Source organism: Plasmodium brasilianum, chromosome 5 (genome assembly GCF_023973825.1).
Source record: "Plasmodium brasilianum strain Bolivian I chromosome 5, whole genome shotgun sequence".
Lineage (NCBI taxonomy): Eukaryota > Apicomplexa > Aconoidasida > Haemosporida > Plasmodiidae > Plasmodium > Plasmodium brasilianum.
Window position 1 is genome coordinate 879,578 of NC_090118.1, and position 12,785 is coordinate 892,362.

Consider the following 12,785-nt stretch of genomic DNA (forward strand, 5'->3'; position numbering starts at 1 on the left):
AAGAAATAAATAAACATGGCACAACAAGGAAGGAAAACACGCAACATAAAGCACAGCCATGCATATATACATATATATATATATATACATACACGTAACACATACATACATTCATAAGATCAAATATACAAAAACGACGTGGGCGCACAAATTACATATGCAAGAGTGTAAGTTTCCCACGAGGAAGCAAAGTATGCATTTGAAAGTATTTCTATACGCATAGATATGCATGTATGTATATATATATGGATATACTTATGTGGAACTCATTATATATGAAACGAATCATAATATATTGTTTAACATGTAAACATATGCTGATGTACAATACGGCAATCTGTCATAAAATTAAAATATCCATAACGTATATATACATATGTATATGTATACTTACATATATGTATATGTATCTCATGAATACGTTTATATATGTATACGCTAAATACAAATAATATAATATGAAGCAAAGGTACAAAATAACTATAACATACATAGTGGTCCTTACGTATATTATACATCCGTATGTATGTATATATGTATGTATATATGTATGTATATATGTATGTATATATGTATGTATATATGTATGTATATATGTATGTATATATGTATGTATGTATATATGTATATATGTATGTATATATGTATGTATATATGTATGTATATATGTATGTATATATGTATGTATGTATATATGTATATATGTATATATGTATATATGTACGTATATATGTACGTATATATGTATATATGTATGTATATATGTGTGTATATATGTATGTATGTATATACGTGTATATTTATATATACATAAAAAGCTTTCGTTCTTTCATTTTTACCTTTTTTTTTTTAATTATTTAATATTTGATTAAAATAAAAATTTCAAAAATACTTAAGTTGTTATGAGGAAATTAATGAGTTGTGATTATTACAATATTATAACTTATGTTTAAATAAAAATATTCTTATAAATATGATTGTTGGAAATTTTTTAAAACTTTAAATGAATTAATGAAAAAAAAAAAAAGAAACAAATTATTTTTAACATTAATAATAATAATTATTTAATTTTATTTTAATTTTATTTTTATTTAATTTTAATTTCATTAATGTATTAAATAAGTGCTTATTTTTTAATTTTAATGTATTTAAAAAAAAAAAAATTTAAGTACTGAGGAGTAGGACTTACTAATTACTACATTAAAATATATATATATATATATATATATAAATATATATATATATATATATATATACATATACATTATATATACATATACATATACATATACATATACAAATACATATACATATACATATACATATACATATACATATACATATACATATACATATACATATACATATACATATACATAAACATATACATATACGTATACATATACATATATATATACATATATATATACAACGTAAACAATGTTGCTTTAAAAAAAAAAAATTGTAACCTTGTTTTTTATGTATATATATACATAAGTACATATATGTACATATAGTATATGTATATTTATATATATTTTACTTGTATACTCCGTTTTATATACTTACATATGCAATAACGTCAACAAGAGTATGTACGTATACATGTATTCATACATATATAAGTGTATATATATAAATGTACATATATAAATTATATATATATATATATATATATATATATTTTATTTTATACAATAGGGGGAAACGATATTTTTACAAGAAAAAAAAAAAATTGAGGGTTATTCACATACGTATATAATATATTATATATGTTTTTATATACGTATTACTGCTGCTTGTCGTTAAAAGGCTCTTGTTGCAGTAAAGGTATTACATATATAAGAATGACTAATTTTCATGCATGTATTAAACACCGAAATTATGTATTTTTCATGTTTATATAAAGGAAATAAAATATATATATAAATATATGAGTACAAATATACGTTTACGTATATATATACATATTGCTTTAATTTTTATGTTTTTATTAGCTACTAATTTTTTTTTTCGTCCTACGACGAGTTAATGATTTATATATGGCATATTAATATACGTATTTAATTGAATATGGTATGTTTATATGTTCGTATATTTTAATATGTTTGTATATATGTATATATATATATATACATATATACATACATTATTACAAACATATGTATTTTTTTTTGCGCAGTTTATAAAAGTGCAAATTATGCTGTACCCGTGTAAGATAAATAATTGATATGAGACGAAAGATTATATTTATTTTAAGTTTTAAAATTTTCATTTAATTTTACATGGGTGTTTATAAGGCAGATTGTACAAGGGAACGACAAATGCTTGTACGTAATTGTAAGTTCTATGTATGCATATATATATATATATATATATATATGTATTCATTTAAATGTATTTGTTTATATGTACGTGCGTAAACGTACATTCGTTTGTGTATGCATCCATATGCACCTATGTATAGTTATATGTATAAGAATACTAGCCTTTTTTTATAAACATGTATAGGCTTTTACGAAATGAAATTTTGTTCATATATGTATATACATATATGTATATACATATATATATATATATATATATGTATATATATGTATATATAAATACACGTTTATTTGCCTATACATATGGCTCTTCGATGCGATTGTAAATGATTGTGTGTTTGAACACCATCGGCTTTTATTAAAAAGGGTGTCTCAATACTTTTAAGGAAAATGCATTTTTCCCCCCGAATTAGTATTATTGTGTGTACATGAATATATAACATGTGCATGTGTACATGTATATATATTTATATATTGTGTATAAGTACACACATATGACATATGTTAATGTGCCGGAAAAGCTTAGCAATTAATTAAAAGCACCTCTCGGAATGCTTCATTTAGAGCGGTATTTAATATTTATAATAGTTGTGTATGTATTTACTTTTACCTTTTTATTTCCCCCATGTTCTTACCAAAAAAAAAAAAAAAAGAAAAAAAAAAGAAAAAAAAATGAAGCAATGAATGCAGTAAAAAATAAAAATGCGACGAAGGTGTAGCTCACGATACCTATAAAATGCAATGATATATACTGTTATGCTGTGGAACATTTCCCTTTGTAATTATTTCCAGTAGTTACAAAATATGTCGTTTAAATAGGAATATATGTTTTTACTATATTTTTAAGAACATTTAATAACTGGGTCTTTTTAACGCAGTAAAATCGGTTGAACCGAAATCTGCTAAGTATTTAAAAGGAAAAATAAAAAAAATAATATTAAAAAAAATAATATTAAAAAATAATATTAAAATAATTTTAAAAAATAATATTAAAATAATATTAAAAAATAATATTAAAATAATATTAAAAAATAATATTAAAATAATATTAAAATAATTTTAAAAAATAATATTAAAATAATATTAAAAAATAACAAGGTTGAAGTAAATCTTGTTGCCCATTTTATATACTTCATTTTATTTTAACCCCATGTAGAAATGCTAAAATTGACAGAAGCGTTTTCATTGTTTTGCATATGTGTGTATGACTAGTGTGCTAGTGCTGTTTCTTCCGTGTATACAATGTAGAAAATGTTCTCTGATATTTTAGTGTAATTTAAAATGCTTTAACGGCAAGAAGAGCAGTTACGTGGCAACACAGACTTAACAACATACCATCATAATAATTATTTTCGCTGTTGCACACTACTCATTAAATTATTGTTATGTCTGTGACCATATTACGTGTGTGCATACGTGTATAACACATATGAACAATGAGAAGAGCAAAAAGAACGGAGAGATCATATATAAGACAAAAAAATTTACAAAAAAAAAATTTACCATTTTGAAATACAAAATACCCCTCTTTGGCAGTATTATATTTCGGCATTTTAGATGGAAAGTTTATTGAAGATCTTGTTAAAATGTGTTAAACAGTTTTTATATTATATATCGTTTTATGTTTTCTTCTTTTTTTTGAACATTTTTGTATCCTTTTTTATGTGTAATGGATATACAATTATAGTTACTCCTTTTTTTGTCAACTTATTTAAATATTCTGAACATGTTCATTTTTTTTTTTTTTTTATTTATATTAAAAATGTTCAGAATGCTCAAATGCATGAATTTGTTTCCATAAAAAAGGCCAATAAAATGGTTGGGGCTTGGGTTAACGCGTACAATAAAAGTAATAATAGTAGTAGTAATAATGAGGAATATATATATATATATATATATTACCACGTTAGTGCGACAATATTGAATAAATGTGTATATGTTTACACAACTAGGTAGCAAAAAAAAAAAAAGAGAGTGTGGATCCATTGAAGTTACATTTTTTTCATTTTCAAACGTCCTTATTTGAATGATTATTTAAAAGAATAAAAATAAAGGCATTCATATTTTTTCCTAACTGAACCAAATCAAAGAGATTATAACACAGTATTTTTTCAACGCCTTATTTTATTGTGTCAATAGGTGGAACATATATATTCCTAACGTACTTACAAAGAAATAAAAAAATAAAAATAGAGCGTTTGTTTAGATTTTTCTGCAACCGGATGAGGGAATACAATTGGGGTATTCACCTATAAGTACATAATTATATGCATATATATATATATATATATACTGTTGCGTATGAATGTGTACATATATTATATGCGTTTACATGGACAATCCACGTACAACTTGAATTTTCTAAATAAGAATAAAAAGCAATTACCATGGGATACTGCCGAAAAGATAGAAGCAAATGCAAAATGAAAGTTAAGCATAAGTCCTCAAAACAGTAACTCAACTTGATAGAATAATTTGGTTAAGTGTTAAAAGATAGAGAAAAAAAAAAATTACAAAAAAGATAAAATAAGGCTTGGAAAAACGAAAAAATGTGTTCTCTTGATGCCTTGCATGTGCACATGCACGTATACATGCGTATATGTAAGAACCTATGTACGTATTTATGTATTTATGTATTTGTATATATATATATATATATTTATATTTATATTTATATTTATTTATTTAATTTAACTGAAGCAAAAAAAAAAAAAAAAAAAAAGGAAAAATATTCCACCTCGATTAATCCTATTTGCTCCCGTAACATAAAATTGATATTTCTATAGTTGAGTAAGAAATGAAAAGATGTTAATATATATTATATTATGTCATATAGCCCCTTTCGATTTTTCAAATAAAAAAATAAAATAAATAAAAATATATATATAAATAAAAATATAAATATAAATATAAATACAAATAAAAATATAAATACAAATAAAAATATAAATACAAATAAAAATATAAATAAAAATGTAAATATTTTGACTTCATAGAATATATAGTAGTTATAAACTGTTCTTTCCTTACTAGAAATTAAATGAAAATAAAATTTTCAAAGTTAGATAAAGAGCAGTATAGTAATACATATTAATTTAATTTATCTTATTTCATATCATCTTTACCATGATTTAATTATTTGAAAGTTTGCCTTTATAAAACTAAGAACGTAAATATACATAAGTATATACAAGTATAAGTCAGCGTATGTTAATGTTTACATTTCCGTATTATACATAAATTCTTCTACCGCATAACTTCTTATTTTCTAATGGCAAATTAATAATACAGGATATTTTATTGTGAGGTTTTATTTTTCATCTAACACAATTACATAGTCCCTTTTTTTTTTTATTTTTTTTTTATTTTACATGTATAGAAACGTGCATATTTATTCTAACTGACCACGTTGAATTGCGTATTCGTGCATCATTTTATACATTAGTTAATACCTATGAATGAATATATCCACGTATATATTTACGTGTATCTAAGTCTATATCTACATATCTACATATCTACATATCTACATATCTACATATATATATATATATATATATACGCATGTTTACTTGTAGAAGGAATGCATATGAGGATTTTTCCGCTTTTCCTTTAATTTATTACATATAATAGATACATTATTAGTTCATTCACTCTGCATATAGGCATACATTTACGAGTTCATATATACATGTACATGTGTATGTATCCATACGCGCATAATTAGAGACCGCCAGTTCCTGTCATCTTCCTTAAAGTCAGCATAATTTAAATTTCTTTTTTTTATTTTTAAAAACTCAGAGTTTTTTAATATATAAGGAGCTCGTAGTACAGCAGTGTGACAGAGTTAATCGTTGAGTATATAATGTACATGCTTTATCAGTAACATATGCGCATTTTTTTTTCCATTCTGTAAAATAAGAAAAAGAGGAAAAAAAAAGAAGGTTGCGTATTGTTCTGGAAATTTTAAAAGAAAAAAGAAGAGAAAATAAAGAAAAAAAAAAAAAAAGAGTACAGAAAAAAGAGAAAATAAAAAAGAAGAGAAAATAAAGAAAAAAAAAAAAAAAAAGAGAAAAAAGAAAAATACATACGAACATGTCATTTGATATAAAGCCGAAATGATTGATCATGTTTAACGCCCTTTTCAAAAGTAAAAACAAACCGGCTGATGAGTTAACGTCGACAAAAGAAAATATCGAATCGAATAAGAGAAGACCTGACAGTACAGATTATTATAACAGGAGTGATGTAGAGGTGGATGGGAATAATAATAATAATGATGAGAGTGACAAAGGAAAAATCAAAAACAATGTAGAAGTATATGAACAAAGTATACAAGGTAAGGAAACAGAAGTATTATCGTATAACGAACATCGAAATGACGAAAATAATGATTGTATAGAAAATAATTATGAACAAAGGAGTAAAGAAAAATCGATAGACAGGAACAGCGAAAAAAGACATGAAATGAACAATGATGAAAATAATGTTGTTATAGATAGCATAAATGAAATAATGAATGTGAGCTCAAGTTTTAGTTCAATTGATAGGAGCAGCAATCATCAGAGGAGCAAACACCGCAGAAGGAGAAGAAGTAGAGACAGAAAGAGACATAGAAGTAGGGGTAGGAGGAGACACAAAAGTACGTCTAGAAGTAGGGATAGAAGTAGGGATAGAAGTAGGGGTAGAAGTAGGGATAGAAGTAGGGATAGAAGTAGGGGTAGAAGTAGGGGTAGAAGTAGGGATAGAAGTAGGGGTAGAAGTAGGGGTAGAAGTAGGGGTAGAAGTAGGGACAGAGACAAAGACATGCATAGACACAGGCACAGACATAGGCACAGGCAAAGAAGCCGGGATAGGCATAGGAGCAGGGATAGGCATAGGAGCAGGGATAGGCATAGGAGCAGGGATAGGCAAAGAAGCCGGGATAGGCATAGAAGCAGGGATAGGCATAGGAGCAGGGATAGGCATAGAAGAACGTCAAGTAATGCTCTTCAAAGGTATAGCACAAACAGGGGAAGCAACAGAAGGAGTAACGAAGAGAGCAATAGAGGGAGTGTTCTCAGTTCGAGTGTTTTTCCAAAGAGTGAAAAAAGAAGGAGAAGCATTTCGTTTGGACAGAATGATGATGCAAGGGATAGGGATGAAGCAGTTAACACTAATGTGAACAGTAATAGTAATATTAATAGTAATACAATTGCGCAAAGGGTAAGAGGGGGATATAACACAAATAATGAGTCGAATGAAACGAATGGTCCCAATGAATTGAACGAATTGCCAGAACTATATGATTTTGATGAGGATCACTGGAAAAATAAACGCATCAGAAAGGATCTAGTACAAAATAATCATCTCACATATTCGATGTTAAACAGAAATAAAGAATTGCCGCAATTGTCAAATGACAAAGAAAAGAAGGAGGATAGTTTATCAGAGAACAGTGATATTGAAGATTTGTCTGAAGGTCAACTGTTAAAAAGACTTATGGGTATAAGCGAATTTGCATCGACAGATAATAAATGTCATAATGAAACGGACATTTCAGGCATTAACAGAAGAACAAAAAGAAAATATAGACAGTACATGAACAGGAGGGGTGGATTCAATAGACCATTATCCCCTGCCTTCTAGATCATGTTGTCATGGTACTGTGGCATATCATTATAACGTAGTTTATAGTAATCTAAAGTAGTATATGGAGGAGAGGTATGATTGCTCGAGCACGCTGACCTGCACATTTGCTAGTACTAACTAGAAGCACGAACAACAGTGTATACCCCCCCCCCTCTCCACCCCTTATATGCTATTACACCATTTGATTATGTATCGTCGAAAGTCTTTATTTAGAACCTTTTGCGCTTAAAATGAATACTTTCTTCCACCATCCACGTACCAAGTTTTTATTTCTCTCCTTTTAAATTTGTTTTTAACGTTTAATTATTTTCTAACATATTTTTTATGTACTTTTGTGTGTATGTAATAATCATTTGACTGTGTAACCATGTATATCTGTTTACATAAATTTTTTTTTTTTTTTTTTTTTTTTTTTTTTGTTTAATGCAAAATTTGTTAATCATCTAAACACAGTAAAGCATAGCAGTTTCGCGAACATGCGAATAAATATATGCAATTGGAAAAAAAAAAAAAATGCAAAATAAATGCAAAGTAGATCTAAAAATTGTAAACGCGCTTCCAATATTTCTTAGTTTACAGTGAACTTCTATATATTGTACTGCTGTGTTATTGCAGCTAGTCATTGGCCATTGCGCCGCTGTGCTACTTTATATAGGGAAATATAAAGAAGTTATCACTTGTCGGGATGTGTTCTAATTTTAAGTGCGTAATATATCATATACACACATATACGAATTTACACATAAACCCATTACACACATACATACACATTTTTACATTTTTGTCCCTTTTTTTATAGGTCCTCCCATCAACAAATAAAGCTTGCACCTTGTGCTATAATAATTAGTTTATAAACATGTACAATATATATATGCATAGCCCTCATCACATCACGCGTTATTGCCTAAGTAGTTTTTATGATATCCCCTATTTCATGCAAAAAAATGAGCAAATTTTTTGATGTATTTTCTTCTTCTTTTTAGCTGAACAGGTTTGTTTGCTTAAGTTAACAAGAAGAAAAAAAACAAAAAAAAAAAAAAAAAAAAAGAATAAGAAAAAGAAAAATAAATTGCAACGGGCTTGAAACATGTTTTTTAACAGGAAATGATGAAGCACTTCAAAAAATAAGTTTTTAACAACTTCTAAATTAATACGAATTTTTCAAACTCGTGTAGTTTTACATGCATGTGCTGATATGACCGCGTATTCGCTCATTCGTTAATTCGCTCGTTTGTGATTTCATATATTTTTTCCATTTTTTTTTTTTTTTTATGAACGCGGTAAAATTGTGGTTTGACAAATCAGGCACAGCATCTATGACCTATGGACTGCTACGCCCTTTTAGTCAAAATGGCAAAAAACAAAACGAAACAAAACAAAACAAAATCAAACAAAACAAAACAAAATCAAACAAAACAAAACAAAATCAAACAAAACAAAACAAAATCAAACAAAACATAATCAAACAAAACAATATCAAACAAAACATAATCAAACAAAACAAAATCAAACAAAACAAAATCAAACAAAACAAAATCAAACAAAACAAAATCAAACAAAACATAATCAAACAAAACAATATCAAACAAAACAAAATCAAACAAAACAAGATCAAACAATACGTAGGGCATTGAGAACTCTTTCACATGTTAGTAGCTGCATAGTACATGGCTTAAGCAAAAGAGCAAACGAAAGAAAAAGCTTAATTAATACCGCTTTATTAAGCAATGCCATTTTTTAAAGAAAAATAGTTTATTCCATTGAGTAAAATTTAAATAAATAAATAAAAAAAAAAAAAAGTACTTCAATAAAACTCTTTTTCCTTCCTTTGAATTGGAATAAAAATATAGATAATATTTTAAAACAAAAAAAATAAAAAATAAAAAAAAAATGTATTTCTCCTATCAGAAGCCAAAAGGGCATGCGTTTCTTCCTTAGCATATTTTGAACATGCATAGAAGTACATGTATATTTTGGGAGCAATTAATTTTGGCTAGTATGTGTAGCGAATGTAGGCTGAACATTTTGTGCATACATGGATAACTACGAACTACATTTTTGCCATATGCTAATACATTTTGGAAATATGAAATAAATTGGTGTTAATGTTTATATGCTTATACGAACGTACTAATTTTAGTTCCCCTGTTTGGTCATGCAGATGTTCATCGTGTACTCCATTATGCTGCTTCTCCCAGTTGAAGAAGCTCATAATTTTTGTGTATTGAGCAACAAACTATCTCTCACTTTAAACACTTTGGTGCGATACGCATGATTTAACAAGAGTTTGTCCTTACAGAGGTTAGGAAAACGTGCATATTTAGAAAAAGGAAAATAAAAAAAAAATATATATATATATATATATATATATATATGTATATGTATATGTATATATACACTCTTCTAAATGGTATGTGTTGTACTCCCACCCCACCTCTAACACACACACATGAACGCACATGCAAACAATTACGTACACATATAAACACATATACATGCAAACATATACCACTAATTATTGCCCTAATTACCGCTCGAATTGTTCTTTATGTAAATCGGGGAAAAGATCAGCATGCACTACCATTTTTAAAATATGCAAAAATATTTAGGTATGTGCATATATATGTACATATACATACACACATATATGTGTATACATTTTTTCCGTACACATTTCTACACATTCAAACAAAAACTTGTACACTCCTCATTTGTGCTTTTTTAAAAAAATATACTCTTCTAAGTACAAAAAAAATGAAAAATGTTTTTCCTTTTAGCTATATATAATAGTTTTTACTGCATAAAAATCCGAAACGTAAAAGAAGATTTACTAGAAATTAATCTTATTTTCCAAAGTGGAAAAAATAAAAAAAGAAAAGAAAAAACGATAAAACATAGAATAAAATAAAAAGGACAAAATAAAAAAAAAAAAAAAAAAAAAAAAAAAAAAAAAAAAAAAAAAAAAAAAAATAAAGTAAAAGAAAAAATAAAGTGAAATGAGAAAAATAAATTAAAAAGGGAATAATAAAACAAAATAAAGCGGAATAAAGGAAATAAAGCGAAGTACGGTAAATCAAAATAGGAGAACACGAAGCAGCGGAAAACGCGCTGGGTGAGGTGACGGAAGAACAAGAAAAGAAAAGAAAAAAAAGGAATTTTAATCCATACATGGTTTTCTGTAAACTTTTACAAAAGTTGAAAATATTAAGCATACTTGTATAAGTTAAAATTTACGCTTTTCTCCCCTTCTTACTGTTGTAGTTTCCATTTGTTCTGTTCTTACAACTGTTCTTGTAACTGTTTACACTAGCTTATGGTTCAACGCTTTTTTTTTTTTTTTTTTTTTTTTTTTTTTTTTTTACATGCCCGCTTGGGAATTAAGATGCACTGGGGGGGGGGGAAAAATCGAGTAGGAAATGAATAAAAAGAAGTGTAAAAAGAGGTTTAAAAAAGGTTTAAAAAAGATTAAAAATAGATTAACAAAACAGATTAACAAAACAGATTAACAAAATAGATTGACAAAATAGATTGACAAAATAGATTGACAAAATAGATTGACAAAATAGATAAATAAAATATATTAAAACCAGATTAAAAACCATCAGAAAAAGGAAGAAAAGCGAACAAAAAAGAATAAAAAAATAAACTCAAAAAGGACATTTAAAAAAAAAAAAAAAAATTAACAAAAGAAAAAAATATATCAGAAAAAATGTGTAAAAAAAAAAAAAAAAAAAAAAAAAAAAAAAAAAAAAAAAAAAAAAAAGCCGAAAAAATGAGTAAGTAAAAAAGCCGAAAGAATGAGTAAGCAAAAAAGCCGAAAAAAAGATTTAAAAAAAAGAAAAAAGAAAAAAGAAAGCTCTAAAAAGAGAAAACAAAATTTTTTATGGAAAATTAAGTAAACATAATTGTTAACACAAAAACGTGCTTATAAAACTTTAATCATATGTATATACATATATATTTACACATGTATACAAATATTAATTCATTTTTATGTATCCGAACTCGTTTGAATTTATCTCAACTCGTTTGAATTTATCTCAACTCGTTTGAATTTATCTCAACTCGTTTGAATTTATCACAACTCGTTTGAATTTATCTCAACTCGTTTGAATTTATCACAACTCGTTTAAATTTATCTCAACTCGTTTGAATTTATCACAACTCGTTTGAATTTATCACAACTCGTTTGAATTTATCTCAACTCGTTTGAATTTATCTCAACTCATTTGAATTTATTTCAGCTCATCATATTCCACTAGTCGAGAAAATTTAAAAATGTAAACAAAGCATTCATTAGCTTAATATTGTGTTGTTAGTTCTATATTTTTTTTGTAAAATTGCTCGTTCGAATTTTTTGGTTTATTGCTTATAAAAATCTTCTTTTTTTCATTTTATAACCATTTCTGTTTTTTCCATTTTTTTCTATCTTTTTCTCGTTTTTTCCATTTTTTTCTATCTTTTTCTCGTTTTTTACATTTTTTCCATTTTTTCAATTATTTCCATTTTATCCATTTTTTCCATTTTTTCTTTTTTATTTCCCTTTTTTTGCTCATTCCATTTTTCGTTTTTCTTTTCTGCCCCACTTTCCTGGCTTGACCCCCTTATAGCAAACACGTTGTGCTATCTGCTTTTAATTTTGTTTTATTTTATTTTTTATAATATTTCTTTCGAATTGTTTTTTTTTTTTTTTTTTCTTTTTTATTTCGCCCTTTATGGTTAACTATATTTTAATAATTTTTTTTTTTTTCCTTCAAGTTTATAAAGCTCTATAACTTAAGAGGGTAACTCTTTAATTTTTTTTGTTTTACGTGCGTATGTATGGGT

General features: G+C 26.3%; 1 protein-coding gene across 1 annotated transcript; it reads left to right on the plus strand.

Moving 5' to 3' along the window:
* Nucleotides 1-6,455: 6,455 nt before the first annotated feature.
* Nucleotides 6,456-7,955, plus strand: MKS88_001459 (U4/U6.U5 small nuclear ribonucleoprotein; the record flags this gene model as incomplete). The annotated part of the gene is made up of 1 exon (XM_067214385.1): nt 6,456-7,955. The coding sequence occupies one exon, from the start codon at nt 6,456-6,458 to the stop codon at nt 7,953-7,955; it is 1,500 nt and encodes a 499-aa protein (XP_067074825.1).
* Nucleotides 7,956-12,785: the final 4,830 nt, after the last annotated feature.